We start from the raw sequence: 22,168 nt of genomic DNA on the forward strand, positions 1-22,168 counted from the left end.
AGGCTTTTGAAGAAGAAATTGGGTCTCATAGCAGAGCCAAGCTGTTTTATTTGTACAAAAAATAAGCTCTATGGTTGAACATTAGTAAGCAGACTGGTGGGGAATTTGTTCCCCCAATTCATGGCTGTGTGGTAAATGCCAGTGTCCCCATGGAAATGGGGGTTTTCAAACCCTAGAGTGGTTTCTACCTAACTTGTGCTGCATCTGGAGACTTGTTGTTTCTAGACTTTATTAAATAATCAGCGTTGGGAGTGCAGTGACTGGACTGATGCTGTTTGGTGCAGCTTTCCTGACACACTTCCAGTTCTGCAGCCTAAATGCAGCCTGTTAAACTGGTAGGAATAAACTAAGGCACCCTGTCTGAAGCACATGATGTGCTGGGATCCACGTGCACCCTCAGTCCCCTGAGAGCTGTCCTCCTTGAAGTTCCCTCCATTAATTGCATCTGGGTGGGTCCTCAATACCTTATGGCAGTAATTGTGCAAGTGCAGTGAACATTGTGACTCTCTGGTTGTCTGACTGTTACAAACAGAGAATTTTGCAGGCAGAAGAGGGTGATGCTTTTGTAGCTTCACTCTGCCTTTCTAAACAGAGTCAGAGTCTCTTAGGAGGGAGTGTAGGGAGAAGGGAATTAAATTTTATATCCCTTGCTATCTGCCACGGGAAGGCAGTAATGATGGATGTGGATGGTTCGTGTGGAAGATCTCTGGGTAAATAAGAAGGATTCCTTTGTATTCCATCTGCAGAAAAGGATGTTGTTCATTACTGAAGGGCCAGCACCTAGAGATGGATCCTGGCCTTGTAGCAACATGTGCCTGCAAGTTCATGGTCCTGCACTGGCCCACGGAGGCTTTTCAATATCTTCTGAGGGAGGTTTAAGAACCAAACTGAGGATCTCTGCTCCAGAAGTTGGCCTCTTTCTCTCTGCTCCTCCTTTCCCCCCACCCTCCTGTGGTGTCCTCTCCCTCCCAATTCATTTGTTTTTAAAACGATTGTGCCATTGTGTGCATCAATATGCGCATGGCCTGTCTTGTTTTTCTCTTGGCCTGAAAGTGCAAAGCAAATCTGTTTATGGTTTTGGTGAGCTAATTCTTCCCCACCCTAGATTTTTAAATAGACTCTTTCTTTACCAAGCTTGCGGAGCTTGCAGGATGTATTGAAGTAATGGGAAAAATATGTTGTGTGTTAACCTTCCTTTTTTGTAAAACTTTATTTACAAGACCCTGTTCCTAACAGTGCATTTGGGAAGTGAATATCTGGATGCTGAAGGAAGTAGAAGACTTTGAAATAGCAAAATGGGAGTTTAATGCATTCGGGGAGGAAATGTTTTGAGCTTTCCATGTTCAGCGCTTGCACTGTGGAGCAAACTCTAGTGAGTTGTGCTCAGCTGGCCCTTTAATTATTCATCTTCTGCAAATCCCAGTTTCTAGGCTTGGCTGTTCCCTGGGCTGTCTGTTACCTTCAAACACGCTCCTCCAAAGCAGCTGCTGACCCAGACCTTGCAGCTGAAGGTACGAGCAGCAAGGAATGCTCTTGGCCTGTAAATAGTCCCTTGGATTAAGGGCTTGGTATGTCACTGGTGTGTTGGAAATGTTATTTTTGCCTCTTGATTTCATCCTTCCTGTGAATCAATCTCAGACCTGTCTATTTAGGTTAACAGCCTTCTCTGCATCCTTGTGGGGGTTGCAGAGCTCCATGTGCAGCATTCTCACCTGGGTGTTTTGGCTGCTGGAGGCAGAGCTCAGCTCTGCTGTGGGAGCACTGGAGAAGGCCCAGGGACACCCCTGTCCATGATGCCCGGCTGCTGGCTTGCTTCCCAGCCCTTGTGCTGGATCTCTCCTGTCGCCTGCCCTGCCATGGCCCCTCCTCACCTCAAAACCTGGCTGCGAGTTGTTTCTGGCGAAGACTGTGAGCTGCTTGTGGCAGGAGCTCTCTGTGGAGATGTGGGGCTTTGTGCAGCCTGGTGCAGTGGATGGTGTCCCTGCCCATGGCAGCAGGGCTGAGCTAGATGATCTTTAAGGGCCCTTCCAATGCAAACCATTCTGTGATCCTGTGGCCATTACACGTGCAAATGCACTTCTCCAGCCCCAACTCTGTAGGGCTTGGCTGAAGCCTCTGGGTGCTCCTGTAACATAAATAAGCAGGAGTAGGATTTCAAAGCAAGCAAATTTTTGACATAGTTGATGTCACGCCTCTTCAGCCCTGTGTTTAGGGCCCAAGGATCTGGAGGCCCACAGCTGCTAGTTTGGTCTTGTTGCTAATAACCCTCTGGAGGTGCTTCTGCCGAGCTGGTTCTTGCAGAGGGCTGAGGGGTTCACCCTGATCTGATGGTGTTAAGGGAGCCAGGACCTGTGGTGGGAAAAACATGTTGTGCTTTCACAAAACTGGGAGCCCTGCATGAAGCTGCAGCACTGGACGTGCTCCTCACTGGGGTTTATGGTGTGGAGTGACAGCAATGACTTCTGGTGAGTAAGCAGAATGGGCTGGGGCAGGATTATCCCACTCATACAGCCCTTCCATCCAGAGCCTCTGCTCTGCCAGTGAAGAAGAGGGGGGAAAAGAGATTTCATTTCCTCACCCTGAGAGGTAAATTTTTCACAAGAGGAAATGTTCACCTGCAAATCTGCAGCAGAGCTCAAAGCAAAGAATTCCCTACTCAAAAGCTTTGCAAAACAGAATTGTCCTTTATCCACATGATTTGGTAGCACGTGGGGTTTCTTTCTGTAACAGTCTTAGAAGAGGCGAAGTTCTCTCTCTTTTTTCCTTTTGTTCTCTGTTAAGCTGGCAGTGTTTGGTGCTCCCTAGGAAGATGATGGCTGGGGGCTGGCACTGACCTGTGCCCCTCAGTTCCCAGGCAGGTGGCTGTTGCCCTGAGCATGAAGCTATGAAGCCTCTTACCTCCCCTTTATCTCCGCAGTCAGTATTCATAACTGTAAAGTTTCCCACCTTGCAGCTCTGATGGAGTTTTCCAGATGCCCTTGCATCCTTTTACCTCATTCCACCCTTCCTGCTCTTACTTCTTACTGACCTATTTGCTCAGGACATGTATACAATATTAGTGTGACAAATTAAATTGCTTGTACTCACAAAGATGAGGCCATCGGATGCCTAAATGCTGCATAAACTTCTTGGCTAGCCGCACACTAACAAGTTTGACTTCTGCCCCTCACATTGTATTTTGTGAAAGGCAAATTCCGTCCTGTGTATCCCTTTCCAAACCTATTGCCCAACACTTCCACTATTTGTCACCAGCTGAAAAGAATCTGAGCACTGCAGATATCCACAGATGTGGTTTGATTGCCTGTTGTGTTCAAAACCACATCTGTGTATCAGGAGGGTTTGGGTTTGCTGTTCCTCTTTGCAGGGCTTCTCCCTGTGCTGGAGTGTGGAGGGGTTTGGGATGTGCAGTGGTGCTGCAGCCTGGACTCTGTTGTTCCTCTTGGCAAGGTGAGAGGGGTGAGCAGTCCCCAGGAAGGCACTGGGCTCCAGCAGCTGGAGATTCCCAGGAGCAGCCAGGCTGGATGCTCCTGAGGTGCCTTCAACCAGCCCTGCCTGGCAGGGGTGCCCTGAGGCTGTGGAAGGCTCCAGCAAAGGCTGTGTCCAGTCTTTGTGAATGGACTGGGGTATGCTGAGAGGTGCTTAAACAGGTTTTCTTTAGGAAGGGAAAGAGCTTTGCCTGTAGCCTGGGAAAGCCTGGATAAAGTCCATTCTATTGTTTTGTACCAACACAAACCAGTGGCACATCAGGTTCAAGGAGAGGCCTGCTGTGAAGGGAGAGGCTTCTGGATGTCTGGCTTGGAGCTAATGCTGCAATATTCTGTGTCACCAGAGGTATTTGTGGAAGAAGATGTACATCCAAGGTGAAATGGTGAGTTCTTACTCACTGGAGGCCACCCTTCAAAACAAAGTGATTCACTGCAGAGGAAAAACAGCTTATTTCCCAGCTTGATCTGGAGCCTTGTAATCACTTTGGTGGTTCAGCTCTCTGCAGCACTGAGGAGTTGTCTGTTCCAGCACACTGAGCATGCTGCAAGTTTTATTTTATTTCCAAAACAGCCCTTTAAGCATGTTAGGCTGTAAGGAAAACTCGTAATAATTCCCTGTGCCAGTATAATTCAGTGGCAGTGCAAAATAGGAGGGTGTCTGACTAAAGGTGACCCATTAAAGGGTGATTTCTGATAAATAACTAGACTGGGGACTTACAAGTCCTGAGTTCAATTACTGACTTTGCTATAAGCTTCCTGTGACCTTGGACGAGTTATTTAAAATTGCTTTGTGCTTCATTTCCCTTTCTGTAACACACTGGTGACAGCATTTCCCTTCCAGCCAGGAGCTGTGTCAGTGGGAAGGTGTCTGTACCCTTTTCCATAGCTGCTGCATGAAGAACCTGGATGGAGTAGAAAACATGACCATCTCATGGGCTGGGGGAAATAGAACAGGGTGATCCATTTAAAGGGTTTTACAGGTACCCAGAGAATATGATCCATAAGGTCCTGGGGCTCCTGGCATAACTACAATAGCAAGGTGGGAGTGATCATCTTTGGGATGTGGCAGAAGATCAGTGTGGTTGTTGTGGGTGGGAAAATGCTCCTGGGGACTATCTGACTATCAAGAAATATTGAAAATACTGATATCTGTATTTCACTCGGGTCACACAGCTGGTTCAGTGGCTTGTGCAGGCTGTTTAGAGGCAGCAGAGTGTGAATTGTGGCTGCTTTTTCATCTTTGGTGTGAATATATCATACAAAATTGCCATCACCTGTGCAAGTGGCATGGCCCAGCAGCTGGAAAAATCCATCCTTTTTGGACAGAAGCTTTGCTTTCATCTCCATCCCACTCTTCTTAAGAGCCAAAACCCCAAACCCCTTCTGCTTCAAGGTATCCTGAGTTACTGACTGGCCAGCTGGGTGGGATGCTGCTGAAGAGCTAGCAGCATGTGGACTCCAGGGCAAGGCAACATGCTGGGGCTGATTCTAGACCAGGGATTGTAAATCTCAGGCTACAGGTAGGTCTGGCTGTTCCCTCAGACTCTGCCTGTAACTAGGAGTAAAACTGTCTTGCACTGCCTTGCATCAGTCCTGACACTGGTGAAAGGAAAGAAATTGAGTTCTCAGTGTAGAGGATGTGGTATCTTCAAGCACTTCTGCTGTCTAACTGTCTTGTTTTCTCCCTTTGTGGTTTGTGTGATCCTCATGCTGGGACAACAACCATTTAAGGCTGTGGATTTTCCCCCAAGTTGTGAGTCTTTTAGTTGTTCAAGCCACTTTGTGTCTGGAGGAGGGTGAGCTCCAGACTGGCGTGTGTGGAAGATCACATGGATGTGTGACTTCTAAAAGGCTTCAGGGTTGTCTGTTGGAGGATCTTGGAGCTCTGGGGAGAGGCTCTGCACATGTCTCTTGGGAAATTCTAAAATGCTGTGGAAATAACCACTGACAGAGGAAGGGAGGGATGTGGAGAAGATGTCAGGCAACAAGGAGGAGGCTGGCAGAAATTCTCTAGCAGAGCTGAGCCCTGGTGAATGGTTTCAGACCACTGATGTAGTCTGGGGAATGGCAAGTAACTGTAACCTGAATATCCCACAAGCAGGGAGATGCCATCCCATGGGACCTTGCCCAGGATGCCAGCTTGAGTCATTTTAACAGTGAGGGTATCTTCTTCACTAGCAGCTTCTCAGCACTTGCCAGGTGATGATGAGACTTGTGCCCAATTTTAGAAGGGGGGAGAGGATGAAGGGTATGGGTAGGAGCAGCTGGCCCTGAATTTCGGGTGCTACCCCTGTGATTGCTGATGTGAAAAGAGATTGTCCAGAAGAGCCCAAACCCAGTGGCAGTGTAGTTCTGCAGTGCTTTGGACAGCACTGCAAACCACTTCCCCAGCTATCTCTGGAAGGTATGTGCAGTTTACAGCAATATTCCATGGAGGGTTACCTGAAGAAGCCCTCCTGCTCACTGCTCTGCCTGGTGCTGGTGCTCAGGAGCAGCTCAGAGTGAGGACTCGTGGGATTGACCTCAAGAGTGGCTCTTGTGGCGTTTCTCTGCAGAGCTGCCCTGTCTGCCCCTGCCTGATCAGGGCTGAGTCCTGCAGACTGTGAGGGATGAGTCCTGCTGGGTGTGACTGCTGTCCCCCGGCTGCCCTGATGCTGGAGGCATCTATTCCCTTAATCCTCTGCCGGGTGATTATGGGCTTCTGCATGGAGGGAGTTCCCGCTGTCCTGAGCTTTATCCAGCGTGACACGTTGTCATTTTTGTGCAGTATCACTAAGATGCTTCCAAGTCTGTTCCCTCCTAGTCCAGAGAAAAAGGCAGGTGCCTGGAGGACCATGTTCTCCTGACCTGACTGTGATTTGGGCTGCTGGCCTAGAAATGAAATGTTCCATCATGGCATTACCAGTCGGTCATCCCCATTCCTGTGTTTGCAGGCTGCCTGCTGACACAGCATGAATGTTTTTACCTTACTGTCCCCCGTGCTGACTCCTGCAGTTTACTTTATCCTGCTGTTTTCTTAGTGCTGTGAAACAGAGTTAATAATGTTGCTGTGCCCTTCACCCTAATGATGATGATGAATGTTTTAGACTGGTATAATGAGACCGCCCTTCATTTTTTTCTGAAAAGCGAGGAGGAATTCTTGATTTCTGTCTCTCTGAGGTTATTGCATAGTCTGTGATGCCTTTGGTGTAAAGGGACACTTTTTGCAATGAGACATGGGACACTTTGCAATGAGAACTTTTCCATGTTCATTTGAAGGGCTGGGGGAGATTTTAAATTCCTGACAGATGGATTTTCTCCAAAGGCTTCAGGTTAAATCAGCTGTAATGAAATGACAACCTTTCTATGGTAAACTGATTTATATTTTTGAAATTGACTCTTATTTCACTTCATTCCCTCATTTCTATGGAAGGATGTTGTCCCCCTCTGCTACGTCTGCACCCAGTCTAATCTAAGATCATGCAATTGTTTGTGAAGAATGGGATGGTTTCAGAAAGGCAAAATGCAGCAGTCAGCTCTCTTATGAGCACTGTAATGACAGAAGACAGGCACAAATCCTTTTTGTTTTCTCTCACTCCCCTTTGTCACCTATCTGCAGGTCTGATTTGGAAAACAGAGCAGCTGTTAGTGAACTCCCCACTGCAAGCTGGGGTGGTGAGGTGGTAACAAAATCTCTTTGCACTTGCATGAACATATAAAATATTTAGCAAAGTCATCTAATACAGCTATTGGAGATGCACTAGTAGGTTCACACCTGGCTACATGCACAGAAAGTGAGGATTTCCTTGGGTTGTCATTTCTAAGGGTGGATTTTAAAGCCTGTGGCCAAGACCTGAAGATAGGTTGAGTATTGGTTGGTGGTAATTGGGCTGTACTTGCATAATGATAGTAATTTCCTTCTTCTCATATGTTAAATTTGATTTATAAGACCATGCTGCAATGTGACTCAAAGCTTTAAGTGTTTGTCTCTGCTGGCAGCTGGCAATGTATTAGCTGTGAGTCTTTACTGAAATAAGTGTTCAGTGTTGGAGCTAAATTGAATAATATGGTAGTGTTTATGTCTTAATCTTCCAAATAGCTCTCTTAAGTTTGCTACATTGATGTCTGAAAGGCTTAAAAATAATAAACTCCATTGTATAGAGCTTTGAATACAGAGTGGAAGCTTAGTAATTGCTGGCAGTTCATGGGCAAACTCACTAAAACATGGCAAGGAGGCAATTCTCCCAGCACGCCTGAATTTTTTAAAAGAATCTCCTTGTATCAAGGCCTTGTGATCCGCAAGGTACAAAGTACATCAATAAGAATTCAGGCTTGCAGGACCCAGTACAAAACCACAAACCCTTTAGTTGCACTGCTATATCAATTTAAACACCTTTTGTCTTCCCTATTTAATCTGCTAGGAGCTGTTTCCATCCCCAGCTTTTGGACAGGGTAGGTGGAGTGGGCTCATCTTCCAGCCAGCTCCACTGGCTGGTTGTCAGCAGAGAGCTGAAGTCCTGAACCCCCATCCCAGCTCACAACCTTTTGCTCTTCATAGGAAAGGGGGAAAAAAACCCTACATGCATGGTGGTTTGTTTCTTTTTAATGTGGTTTTCAGGGAGTCAAGTATCAAAGGGAAAGCTTTGAAATCAAGGATCTGGCTTTGCTGATTTTTCTCAGAAAATGTCTGTAGTTCCTCTGCATCCTTGTGAATGAGTTTTTAAATAAGGAGTTGCAAAGGGCAGCTAAGAAAAAGGCTGGCTGGACCAGCAGGCATGATTAAAAAAACAAGCAACAACAACAAAAAAAAAAAAAGAAAAAGGGTAAGGGAAAGGAGGAGAATGTGATTTGTTTATCACAACTGAACTTGAAACTAATTTTAAATGTCTGTCTTCTGAGAGTAAGGAAATTCCTTTAGCTTCCAGCAGTGAATAACTGGGATGCTTTCAGCTCACAGCTGATCTAGAGGATGGTGAGTTTTCAACTAAAAAAATAATTGACTCTCCAGTAAGGCCAATCCATTCCAAGTGTCACTAAACAGCTGCAGGAAGAGGAGAGTCCTGACTGGCATGGTTCATATCACAAATAACCCTTGAACCTTGTTCTGTGACTCTGCATTCTGTCCAGAGTGTCTTGACAAATGGTTTTGAACAAATACAGTTTCAAACCAGGGAGCAAATGACCAGGATTGCATCTGGCTGGCAGGTGCATGATCCAGATGCCCAGATTTTGCCCACAGAGGTCTCAAGTCAAATCCCAAATCCATTTTTTTCTTACTATCAATCCTAAAAGACATGGTGAGTATTTCAGACAAAGGGAGAAGGTTGTCCCATGAGAGCTTTTGTGGGTCAGTAAATGATGGTGTGGTGGTAGGGATGATGTTGTTTTCCACACCAAGCTCTTCTTGGCAGCTGAGTGGTGGAGGATCTGATGCTGGCTGTGGTGAGGAGGATTTCTGAAACTCAGCTTCTCCCCAGGCTTATCTCAGCGAAAGGTTTGGCTGTTAGGATGCTGAACTCTCTTAATGGTCTGCCCTTCTCTGTGCCAGCAGGGCCTGTCCTGTCCTGGCCAATTGGGACTTCTGGAAGTCTGTCACTTGTGTAGGTGCTAAAAGGAACTGAACTTATTTGGAAACTGGTGTTCCAACTGAAGGAGCTGAACACGTGTCAGTCTCACCATATGCTTCTGAAGTCCTTGTGGTTTAGTGCTTTAGTCTGGGATATTGCCTATTTAAGGCAATGGAAGAAAACCCTGTGCCACTCTTGCAGAGTAGGTATGTGAACTTTAAGCATCAGGACCAAATGGTAATTCTAGAATTAGATGGTGTCCCTAATTTCCCTCTTCAGTTTAAAGTGGATGCAGCATTCTTCACTTACAGCCTCAACTGTTGTGTTGCATTGTTGTATGGGGTTGAACATCTGCCCCTTACAGCCACAAAAGTGGCTGTGTTCCAGTGGTGGGTGGTTTCTTTCTATTCAGGGATCCTCTGAGGCCTGGAAAAGCTGGAGCATTAGGCATGGCATACTGTCAACTGTTGCATATCGCCTTGGCTGTCTCCTTCTAACATCTGCAAGGCCAGAGTTGTCCATCTTGGCTTGTCCATGTACAGTGCACAGAGCAGAAAGACCCGTCCCTACCAGCTGCTGCTGCTGAGCAGGGAGTGGGGCCTCACCAGGAACCTGCCCATCCCATGCCAAAAGCATTTGTGGTCCCAGAGGAAAGGGAAGAGCTATCACCAGCTCCCTCAGGAGGGCGGTGCTGCTGGGGCCACAGTGCCAGGTCCCTCCCTATTCACAGCACCCTGGCTCGGGATGCTCATCCTCCATCCAGCAGCTCTGCTGTAGCCGTGCTGCCCTGCAGGGTGGCAAGGGATGGAGCAGCCAGAGCAGCACACCTTGCCCCACATTAAAGGTTTGGATGCTACAGCAGAGCTGTGGTGAGGGACAAGGTGCCTGTCTCACTCAGGTCTCTCAGCCCAGTGTTTTTTTCCCTGCAGCATTGTTTCTGTGATTGACTGGTGTTGGCTTGGCAAAAGCCTTTTGAATATTCATTTGGCTGATGGGAGATGAGAGTGCGGTAGCTCCTTGAAATCAGCTTGGGGAGGGGAAGCAAATAAGACTGCCTTTTTCTCACTCCTAGTGCTACTTGAACTCTCTCAAATGCATGCTTCACATGGATAAATGATTGCGGAGGCCTCAGCCTACCTAACAAGCCTGCTGTTGTACAGCAAAAATAACAGTGCCTGCACACTTGCCATCCTCATTTAAAAGCCCATTGCTCTTTAATATCACTTTATACATATTATTACGGCTCAAAAAGCCATTCCTCTTCTCCCCACCCATTTCCTTGTCTGGCTGTGACATACAGGAACTACACCCAGTGCTTGACTCGCCTCTCCTGACCTTTTGTAACTTGGCTCCAAACTCCTTTTTTTGGGTCTTTTGCAAAACACTGTCAGAAGGGAAAAATCCTTTGTTAAAACACAGCCAACTCCTGCCTCAACGTGGAACAGTTTGTTCTGCTGAAAGAATGAGCCAGTTCAGTGAGCAGAAAAACATTGCCATAAACCAGCGGGCTCAATAAGCTGCAAAAGCCATCGGCTGCGCGCAAGGTCTGAAAGGACGACTCTGAAGCAGAATCCATGAGGATGGAAAAAAAAAATCCACAATCCCAACTTGCCAAACCCCGTTTCTTTGCTTTCAGACAGAGTATTTTGCAGTTTTCTTTTTGGTTATAGCAACTGTAAGTGGGGGAATGGGAGCTGAGGCTGAGCCAGGACATAACGCAGCTCTCGAAGCTACATATTGCAAAAGGGCATGGGGGATGAAGTAATCCAAAAATGCTCAGCTGGGAAGGGGCTGCAGCACTTGTAGTCATCAGGCTGTGCTGCAGATGATCAGCTCCAGCGCCTCTGGTACTGTTTAGTAGTTTGGTTTCGTCCTTCCCACCCGCATCTTGTTTTAAAGCTCTGGGCACTCTTTATTTCCCTGGAATTGCTGTGGGTCTGTCCCTTTTGTGGCTGCTCAGTAACTGGTGATCTGCCTGGCTTCAGCAAACGGTTCTTCATTCCACAGGGGACTTGGATGCTCGGTGAGAAACCCGTGTGACAGGCTTTTGGGTTTGTGTCTGCAGCGGGATTGTTTCGGTGCTGGTATAAAAGCTGACACTGGTTTTCTTATAACAGTAAATGTTGTGCTGGCATTAGAGCTGTGGGTCCTGAATTTGGGGTGGTGGCTGTGGCCCCTCAGTTAGTCACCCATATGGAGATGGATGTGCAAACCTGGCAGTGGCGTTGTGAGCAGAGGTGCATAAGAAAGGTGGGCTCCAAGGCTTCCCCAAAATGATTCCTTGGGATGGGGCAGGCTGCAGCAGTGCTGAGAGTACTGTGGATGCACTACTGCCATTGGGTGCTCACACCTGTGAGCTCCTCACCAGCTCAGCCAAGTATTCCCTGCTGATTTAAAAGTCTCAAATATCCTTGTCAGAAATTTGACATGGATTAAGATCTACCTCTGGTGCTTACTCATTACTCTGAGCTCCCTGGTAGATTTTTGGCTTGGAGCCAGTTCAGCAATTTCAGATAATAAAAACACAAAGAAGTGTATTTTAGGTGTAGCCTATTCATCTTCACATACATTCAAAAGGGCTGCATCTGCCCAAGCTGGACTTGTCCTACATAAATGGTGATGCTTGACAATGAACTCTCAGGGTGGGATCAGAAGGTGTGTGGCAGAACTGAAAGTGGTGTGGCAGGATATTACTGACCTGTGAGGAGCTGTTTGAGGTGCCTGTGTTTGAGATGAAATCACAACCAAAGCCCTGGCCATGCAAACAGATGAAATGTCCCAGAGAAAGCACAAGGGGCTGAAATGGGAACTCCACTGTGTTTACAAGCATGGCCATACTGTCCTGTTCAGGCACAAACCAACCTGCTGGCTGAGAGTGAGGTGATGGAACACCCAGATACCAGTGAGCTGAGGGACTTCTTGAAGCTCCATTAATGCTATCTGGTGTCCTCTGCTGGTAGTGCTAACCTCAGAGCTGTCTCTGCTGAGATGTGATTATCTGTCAGCTGGGCTTTTTGCTTTTGGGGAATGCCGGGAATGTTTTACAGCATGGACAAAATGTGAGGATTGAAGCTATGGAGGTGGGTCCTTGGGATGCTGAAACTGTGAACCCTGCTAAGGTAGCGCAATGCAGAGCAAATCTGTAATGAAGCCTCTGTGCCAGAAGAGATTATTACTTTTTTGGAAGATGTTAATGGTATGATTGCATAACATTTATTTTGTGCTCAATCAAATGGATGAGGGCAGAGGAAAAGGAGTGAATTAATGTTAGCGATGTTCAAACAGAAGCACGCAAAACTCCGAGGGATGATCAGTGGTTTTGTTTTGATGTGTGTCATGGTGGTTGTTTTTTATTCCTCACATTCTCCTGAAATATAGCACACAGGCTTGTCTCTAAGGGGGGCACATTGCCAATAGTCTAAAGGTTATATTATCCCAGTGACCTATTTTTATACTCTAATCGCGTTCTGTTTCAGCCGGCTCTTTCTAACCTTCCATCTTGCTCAGTTTTGTGCTTGTCTGGGAAAAAAAAAACCCAGAGATAATTGCCATTAGTCCCCAAGTGCTGAGGCAGCCTCTGCCTGGATACCAGCACACAGGCGTGGTGCTGCTCTCACAGGAGCACCAGAGCAATCCAAGAGCACTGCTCGAAAATGGGTGACTACTTGAGACAGGGGGATGAGGAGCACTGTGGGGTGGAGGAGAGAGGGCTTCTCTTAAAGGCAGATTTTAAATGGAGAAGTCCAGCAGTTTGAAGAAGGGTGAAATTTTAATGAATAGCTCTGTTTAACTGGTCTAAATGGAAAAGACGCTTTTCTGCTCTAGGCCTGCCAAGGAATGGAGAATGAATACGATTGTTCGGTCAACCGGCTCCCACTGCATTTAGACTGTACCCGCAGTTTCAAAGCCAGGCTTAAGCTACAAAGCACCCTGACCAGTTGGCATAAAGAGAAATTGTTTCTTAGTACAAATGTTGACTGTGATGCTGCTTGAAGCTCAAAACCGCTGAAATTTGTGCGTGTGTTTGTACATTCGTGCAGCGTGAAATAATAAGACGTGAAGAGGCTTTTCTTGCCTGCATGGCCTCTCTGGGGCTGTGGTTATTGTATTGCTGGTGGCTCTGCTTGTTCATGTGGAGATCACCTGAGGTTTGAGTGCCTACAGAGTTAGTGTGGTACCAATCTGCTCTGGAGGGGAAAATCTCATTAACTGCTTATTGATGGGAACTTGATGGGAACCCCTGAATGGGGTTAAACCCCAAAAGAATGAAGTGTGTCACAAACTTGGTCTGGGTTATGAACCAGGCTCTGGGTGGCAGATGCTCCCTCCAGGTGCCAGCCCTGGGCAAGGGCATGGCATGAGGATGTGTGCTGGGAGCTGGGGTGATGCTCTGCTGCTGGCATTTTTAGGCTGCTGGAGATGTTCCCATCCTGTGACTTCCTCCCAGCTGCAGCCTTTGCAGAGTTACTAGGGAGGATGCTGGACTCCAGCTAGCTGGGATGCACAACTGCAGACTGGGAACAGAGGAGCTCAGCCCTGCCAAATCTTGCCCTTTCTTCTTCACAGAGCCATGCTGGCACAACTGGCAGAGAGGTGCCATCCACACCTTGGAAGTTTCTCTGGAGAGGTGATCTGTCCCCTATGACTGTGTCTGTCCATCTTGAATGACTGGGATGTAGCCTGGAGAGGTCTTTGCTGAGCATGTCCATCCCCATAGTGTGTTCCTGGGATGGATTAGCAATAGCCTGCACTGGACATGTTTTAGCAATAAATAATTCAAACTGGTGAAACTTCTACATGACTTCTTATGAACAGACTCCAAAAGAAGAAGGAAAGTTAATGTCCAGCTGAAGAGGAAGAATCCCAGGACTTCTATGGCTGGCAACAGGGTGGCCATGGGGCTGTACCCTACATATATGGATCTGTTTTTCCTGCCTTCCCCAGCACCCTGATAAATGCCATCAGTCCAGGCTACTGAGCTTGCCCCCAGTGCTGCAAGGGAAATTGGGGCAAGTCTGTTGTGCTGGGGAGACCTGCTGTCAAATGTGGTGGGATGTTTAGGGTGATGGGACGGGGAAGGGGGCTCAGCCCTCAGGTTGGGGTCGATGGTGCTGGCCACAGGGATCATTTAGTTAATGGCCTTGCTAATTACAGTGTAATTGGGAAGTCATGTGGAACTCCCAAAGACAGAACTGCATCTTCTGACCCTGGCTGGAGCCTGAAGGGGAGAGACAAAAACTCAAAACCATCAACTTTTCTTTCCTCCTTTGGTTTTTTTCCTCTTTTCCCCCTCATATGATGCTATCAGCTGGGGCCTGCAGAGTTTCAACTTAAAAACAAACCGCTTTTATTTAAAGTGCCAATATTGTGCTTGGCTCCATATGAGACAGAAACATTAACTTTGTCTCTGACCTGGGGAGCGTGTCTGCCTGCCTAGCAGGCACTGAAAGTGTTGAGAAAACTGTTATTTTACTTCTATTTTAGTGCTGATTTCTTGAAATTTAATTTTTTATTAATTTCATTCTATTTTAACAGAGTATTCCCTCTTCAGCAGAGCACCAGAGCCCACGGAGCACGTAGCCATCCTTTGTGTCCCCATGGAGCCCTGTCCCTGGTGTCAGCGTTGGCACCCAGGAGCTGGCAGGGCTGGGGGCAGGGGAGGGCAGCTGTCCCTGTATTCCCTTGCCTAGGCAGTGGGACTGGAGCTGCTGTGTCCTGGCTGGGGCTGCTGCCTGGTGGGTTTTCTGGTTGTTGTTTCTAGGCGAGGTTTGCAAAAGGTCACAAAAAATTAATCTTCTAACTGGGGACCTTGGCACTGTGCGCAGTGAATGTTTTGCATTAGCAACCTAACTCGTTAATTCAGTGAAACATTTAAAACCAAACCAGTTATAGCCAGCCAAGCTGGAAAAAGCTGAAAGTTCATACTCAGCAGTGCAGATTTCGAAACCTCCCTTTGTCAATCTCTACAGAAGTAAATTTTCTGCTATTGCAGAGCTCACTGTGACCAGTCTGGGCATTGTTTGCCTCAGTGGAGGCAAAGCTGCACTGCAGAGGGTTGATTGTGTACCTGGAGCTGCCACCTTTCCTTCCGGCACTAGTTCCTCTGTGAGCATCACTGAGGCAGAATTGGTTTGACTCTGCTTTAAGTCAGTTTTCCCTCAAATTTCCAGCAGCAAGGGACGGTTTAGGTGCACTGGACATTTGTCCTGCTTACTCTGCTACCTTGTCATGAAAGTAGAAGGCATAATTTAAATAGGAACTGTGAATTTAAGTACAATAACTTTGTCTTCCCGGCTGACAGGTAGCTCTTCCGTTCAGCTAATGTCTCTGTTTCCTATGTATTATTTTATGATTAACTGGAGCAAACAGTTCTTCACCCATGGCTGTGTAGATGGGTCTGAAGCATCTGCAGTGGTGGTTTACAAACTTGACATCAGTTGTAAGGATGTTTTTGAATTGATTTATTTTTCTGCCATTAATTTACCCTATCCATTAGAACAGCCTCACTTACTTTAATGATGGAGAAATCATTGAATTATCCACTTTGTTCTATATTAATGGCGTATTAAAGTATTAAGTGCATTCCAGAAGGTGAGCAGTGAATAAAACACGCTCCCAACATGTGGTTATGCAACTGTTCCATGGAAATGAAATGGACAAACAGTACACTTGATTAATATTTTTTTCCCCAGTAAATTGCCACTGTGATTCACTTCCAGCTAAAATTTGCAATCTGTGTTCTCAGGTGGCATTAATATTGGAGCCCTGCAGGAGAGCTGTGGTGGCTTTGATTGCATTTTTAAGGAAAGTTGTTGGAGAGAGCACAGAGTTTGATGCAAATGTGCCGGTAAATGAAATGCAGAGCTTTTAGGTTCTCTGTAGGTGGGTCAGGCCATTCACATTTACCCAAAATAATAGCAGTGGAGTGCTCGGGAGAGGCACTTTGTTAACGTAGCACAATGAGGGTCTTTGTGTGTCGCCGTTGCTTTGTATCAAATCTACTCTGTTGACAGATAAAAATCATCTTTTTGATATCTGGAGACTCCATAAACACTGGGTCAGATCTGTAAGGGACAAGCTGGCTCAGTGATGGAGACTCTGGAACTGTATCTCTGGAGTTTGCTGGAAAGGAAAAAGCTTGCAGAGGGCCCAGCAGCTTCTCCCTGTGTTAAAGCTGCAGGATAAAATGAAATAAGTATTCCCTTTTACCATTGCTTCCCTGACATGAAACTCCTCTCAGCCTTTAAAGCTGTATTTTGTAGCCTTCAGGCTGATCTTACTGTTTTTTCCCTAATCGACTAGATTTGGAAAGGTCATTGCACCCTGCTAGACTGTGTAATATTTAACTTAGCATCAAAAATGAGGATCTCGGGATTGGTGTCAAATGGATGCTGTTTCCCTCTGAATAGCACAGCCCATTCATAGTCATCCAAATATTCCGCTTGCTAATGCTAATGAATAACTTTCTGGCCCTCTGCAGAGGGCAGGACTAACCTCAGGAAGGTGAGATGAGAGTGGCATAAAGCAGGTATTGAGATGTGCAATCCACACAGTCTAAATCCAGCTCACAGCTTTAATAACTGTTTTATTTATAGGGTTTTTTTAAAGTTATAATTTCTAGCTCTTCATGATGCTTTAGCATAGCGAGCACTCTTTTCTGATGCCAAGTTCAGTGATGACTAACACTATTTACAGGACTGTTTTGTAATCTCAGATCAGCCCACATTAACGGGAAGTTACGTTTTCCCGTCAGTCTTTCAAACGGTGCCTGAGAGTTGCTGAGGCCAGAGCCAGCCATCCAGGCTCTCCTGTTTGGAAAAAATGATGTCAGCTTTCAGAAGAAGCTTTAAAAAAAAAAATCTAATAAAGTTAGGGAGGTCATTTGAAATTGAACTTCCTCCATTTCAATTTTTTTTTTTTTGTGCATGAGAATCTTTCATGCCTCTGTTCTAAAAACTACCAACAAAACTAAGCACAGGAGGTATTGCATAAGCACCACCAAGCCATTTGCCTGATCTGCATTTCTCAGTGCATGAGATCAGCTCCAAATATCTGATCTGAGAAAGCTGCTGGTGCACAACTGCTGTAACTGATAGGAGTTACCTCTGTGAGTCATCTCATAGGATGGTAAGTCTTTTTTTTTTTTTTAAAGTTCAAGTTTTTATGAGTGTTTTTATAAAGCTCAGTTGCTGTTACTGTAAATCCCAGGGAAATCTGGCACAGAGTCTTTGTAATATGAATCAGTGGGTCCATATGCTTCCAAGTGACCTTGCAGTCTGGAAAAATACCATTTTATCCCTCTGTTGAAGAGAAAAAAAGCAGAGTTGCTGTAGAAAAGGTTGACAGAGGGCTGTCACCAGGCAAGTGATTCCTGGTGCCAGCTACAGCGGCTTTACTGCCCTGGGGTCATGATCTCAGGCACAGAGCATTTGCTGTGCACATGGGAAAGCTACATCAGGCCAGGAATAAGATTGTGGCTAATGCCCCAACCAGCCCAGGCCTTCCACAGGCTGGAGCACTTCAGGGTCTGCTTTATTTTCAGAGGAAGAAAAAAATTGAGAAAAAGTTAGTGTTGGTTGGTTGCTTGGGTTTTGTTTATTTTTGTTGAGTTTTGGTTTTAAATGTAACAAATCTCTGGTTACCCCAAGCCCAGCAAGACGGGTTTGAGTTGATGAGAAATTACACTTTGTTAGGGAATACCCCAGTGCATTGGGTGGTGTGACTGCCAAAAGCTGCAGAGGTGGTGGGAGGGGAAGGCTGGGAGCCAGGAACATTGTGATGCTGCTCTTGAGCTTTGGGGCTTTTACCTTCTCTTGCAGATCCAGAGGAAGACTCAGAACTGCTGTTGAAACTGTAATGAAGTGTACACAGGATGGGGAAGGCATCTCCCAAATGCTTTGCAGACTTGCTGAGCAAGGAAGGCTAAAATACTGCAGCCTTCTCACTCCCAGCAGCAGCTCCGGGTGTCTGCAGAGGCTCTTGGCACAGGCACAGTGCTCTGAGCTGGCAAGAAACTTCCTGACAGGATGGATGGAAAATGCTGACTTTGAAGAAATTCAAATGTTGTGAGGGGAATGTGTGGATTTTTTCATGGTTTTTTAGTGATGGAAAGCAGGCGGCTTTCCCAGGTGACCCTGCCTGGTATCACCTCCTGTGTGAGGCTGAGCTGGGACCTGGGGCACACAGGGAGTCCAAGCACTGCTCTCCCTGCTGAAACACCAAGAATGGGTCTCGACAGGGCAGGATTAGGGGAAAATTCAGTGGTTTTCCTTCTCAAATGAGAATTTGATGTGCGCCTTAAAAGTGGCATGTTTGTGTGTTTCTTTTTAAACAGATAATTCACAGGTTGTAGGTGTGAAAATACAATAAATCCAAGGTCAAGTTAGATTTTTCCAATGAAAGAGGAAAAATTATTTATTGAGTGAAGCAGTTAAATACCAGGGCAGTTGTGCTTTGTCTAATGCCAAGGGAACTAACCCTTCCTCCCTCTTTTTATCTTCAGGTTCAGTGGCAAATATGAACATTTGTCAACATTTGACAACAACTCATTGGGACATCATGAATTTGCTGGAATCTGGACCACAGAGCACTTGCAATTGCGCTTTCTAAATTTGAATTTAATTTAAATGAAAGAAAAATAGTCCTCTGGATCAATTGTAGCGATGGCTAGCAAAAGGAAATCCACAACTCCCTGCATGATACCAGTAAAAACACTGGTGCTTCAGGAGACCGAACAGGACCCTGGAGAAGATGATCGTGAAGGAACACAACAAGAGGCTCCTGCAGAAGGACCAGCAGCGAGTGATGCTGGGGCCAGCAACAGTAATAATGGAGCTTTGTCCAACGGGCACCGCGGCATTGCCGATGGTGACAGTTATATCTGCAAGCCTTGTGACTTCGGGTCTCAAGACCTTCACCAGTTCTTTGGCCACTTGGACTCTGAGCACCCAGACTTCAGCAAAGACCCAGCATTCGCGTGTGTTGGGTGCAGCTTCTTGGCCAACAGCCACGAAGGGCTCTCGCACCACAACACAGAGTCACATGCCAGCGAGACGAGCTTTGTCTGGAGGCTGGTGAAGCAGGACAGTCGTGTGACTGTGGAGCAAAGTCTCTGTGAGGCCACCAGCAGCCATGACCTGCCAGGAGAGGTCCCTGAAGAAGGGGCAGATGGCCAGTCTGAAATTATCATTACCAAAACCCCCATCATGAAGATAATGAAGGGTAAACCTGAGGCCAAAAAAATCCACACGCTGAAGGAGAATGTGTCAAGTCAGTTGGGCGGTGAGTCAGAGGTGAAGGATGGAGAGCATTCATTCCCAAATGGGTCCATGCCAGTCAGCCAGCCCACTGCAAGTTCAACCAAGTCATCCCACATAGTGAATGGTTCCATCATAGGAAACGTGCCTGTTCTGCAGGCGGGGGTTGCTCAACTGGTGTCGCTGCAGCAGCAGCCCCCGTTGCATCAGCAGCTCCCTACGTCCAAGTCCCTTCCCAAGGTGATGATTCCACTGAGCAGCATTCCCACGTACAATGCTGCCATGGACTCCAACAGCTTCCTGAAAAACTCTTTCAACAAGTTCCCCTACCCCACCAAAGCTGAGCTCTGCTACTTGACCGTGGTGACCAAGTACCCAGAAGAGCAGCTGAAGATCTGGTTCACTGCGCAGAGGCTGAAGCAGGGCATCAGCTGGTCGCCGGAGGAGATCGAAGATGCCAGGAAAAAGATGTTCAACACTGTTATTCAGTCCGTGCCACAACCCACCATTACAGTGTTGAACACACCCCTGGTTGCAAATCCTGGGACTGTTCCCCATCTTATCCAGGCGACTTTACCAGGCCATGTGGTGGGGCAGCCAGAGGGGACAGGGGGGCTGCTGGTCACACAGCCCATTATGGCAAACGGGTTGAAGGGCACCAGCTCCTCCTTCACCTTGGCAGTGAGTTCTGTCCCCAAGCCACAGCCAGCGGCCCAGCACAGCACCGTGAGTTCCAGCAACACATCCGGGGTCAAGGTGGTCAACAGCGCCCAGTCGCTGCTCACTGCCTGCCCTGCCATCTCCTCGCAGACCTTCCTGGATCCCAATGTCTACAAAAACAAGAAATCCCACGAGCAGCTCTCAGCCCTCAAAGGCAGCTTCTGCAGAAACCAGTTCCCTGGCCAGGCTGAAGTCGAGCGGCTGACAAAGATCACGGGCTTGTCCACCAAGGAGATCCGGAAATGGTTCAGCGACAGGAGGTACCACTACAGGAATGTGAGAGGTGGCCGGGCTGTCTTCCCTGGAGACAGTGCTCTTGATTCTCTGCCTGAAATCACCTTTGACGTCCCACCCAGAGGAGCCGAGCTGAGCCCTGCGGCTGCAGCAGCCACACCAGCCCCTCACCACCCGCCACGGCGGCAGTCCTGGCACCAGGCACCCGACTTCACCCCAACCAAGTACAAGGAGCGAGCGCCAGAGCAGCTGAAGGCCCTGGAGAGCAGTTTTGCCCAAAATCCCCTTCCCGCGGAAGAAGAGGTGAACCGCCTGAGGGGGGAAACGAAGATGACACGGAGGGAGATCGACAGCTGGTTCTCGGAGAGGAGGAAGAAGAAGGTGGCGGAGGAAAATAAGAAAGTGGAGGAGGCGGCTCAACAGGAGGAGGAGGAGGCGGAGAATGGCGGCGGGGAAGGGGAAGACTCCTCGGATGAGCAGAGGGCCACGAGTGAAAACAGCTCAGTCGACGCCTCCGGCAACAACCCGAACTCAGCGGAGCGGAAGGTGAGTCCCATCAAAATCAACCTGAAAAACCTGCGAGTGACCGAGTCCAACGGCAAAAACGAGGTACCGGGGACCGGCGCAAATGAGAAGGGGGACGGCAGCTCCAGCCGGCCGCCCACCCCTCCCAAAACCAAACTGAACTTCAAAAAAACGGCCCAGCAGCGGCATCTGCTGAAGCAAATGTTCGTGCAGACCCAGCGCCCCACGAACCAGGAGTATGACGCCATCGTGTCCCAGACGGGCCTGCCGCGGGCCGAGGTCATTCGCTGGTTCGGGGACAGCCGCTATGGCTACAAGAACGGGCAGCTGAAGTGGTATGAGAACTACCGGCGGGGGGTCTTCCCCCCGGGGCTGGTGGAGGTCAGCCCCGCCAGCCGGGAGGTGCTCGAGGACTACTACGAGAAGCACAAGGGGCTGCGGGAGGAGGACGTGCCCGGCCTCTGCGAGCGCGCCCGCCTCGGCGCCCAGCAGCTCAAGGTGTGGTTTGCGGTGAAGGCGGAGGAGGAGGGCAGGGGCTGCGGCCCCGAGGCGGCCGGGAGCCGGAAAGGGCCGTGCGAAGCCGGCGCGGAGGCGTCGGAGAGCAGCGAGGCGTGGGAGCCGGGCGGCCAGGAGGGCAGCGCCGGGACCCCCGACGCCCCCGGCCCACCGCCCGCCACAAGGCTGGGTAAGCCCCTGCCTCCGCTTGGGAGGGCTTGGGGTGGCACGGGACACTGGGCCTCTCCTGGTGGGGAAGCAGCTTCAGCGAAGGGATTGGTGTTTGAGGTTTAACTGAGGAAGTGGTGAGGAGCTCTCTGTGACAGAAAGGCGTGAGGGTGAGGACGGTCTGGCAGGATGACGCAAGTGCCACTGCCTGCCTGCCTCCTCCTGCCTCAGTCATTGGGTGCTGGCACCACTCAAATCCTGGCTTTATTTCAAGCTGGAATAAACCAGCAGGAGTGTCCAGTCCTTTTACCTGCCCTGTGGGAAGATGGCCCATGGATTTATTTATTTGTGAAGAAAGGAGCGTGGCTGCTTGTCTTATGCCACTGTCTCCTTCCATGTCCCCACCTAGCCTGCCCTTCCCTCTCTTGCTGCCAGCTGTCCAGATGTAAATATCCTTGTTTGGCTCGGAGCAAGGCTCAGGTGGTGAAGATGGAGGCTGCAAGGGAGGGAGGGGACATGGAGTCTCCAGGACTCACTTTTGGAAGGCCTGTCTGTGTGTGCTTGTGCGAGAGGAGGAGAGGAGAGGTGCTTTCCAAGCCCTCTGTGGGCTTTTCCGCAGTGCAGCTGGGGGCTGTTTCCTCCCTGGCAGGGCTCCCACCAGATGAGGCTGGCCCTGTCCCATGGTGATCCATGCACGCAGCCACTTGCTGGCCAGCTGGGATCTTCTCCAGTCCCACTG

General features: G+C 48.2%; 1 protein-coding gene across 5 annotated transcripts in view; it reads left to right on the forward strand.

Annotated features, from left to right (window-relative positions):
• The window catches only part of ZHX3 (zinc fingers and homeoboxes 3), a 45,859-nt gene that overhangs the window by 17,498 nt on the left and 6,193 nt on the right, over positions 1-22,168 (forward strand). For 3 of the 5 annotated variants that reach the window (XM_085078954.1, XM_085078955.1, XM_085078956.1), the window contains exon 3: positions 18,534-21,451. In XM_085078954.1, the coding sequence (XP_084935080.1) occupies positions 18,694-21,451 (2,758 nt within the window). In that variant the 5' untranslated portion in view covers positions 18,534-18,693. Of the gene's footprint in view, positions 1-16,961; positions 17,159-17,850; positions 18,160-18,533; positions 21,452-22,168 lie in introns of all 5 variants that reach the window. The other 2 variants (XM_085078957.1, XM_085078958.1) reach the window with 2 other exon arrangements.

This window comes from Lichenostomus cassidix, chromosome 20 (assembly GCF_008360975.1).
Source record: "Lichenostomus cassidix isolate B80296 chromosome 20, HeHo_3.0, whole genome shotgun sequence".
NCBI lineage: Eukaryota > Metazoa > Chordata > Aves > Passeriformes > Meliphagidae > Lichenostomus > Lichenostomus cassidix.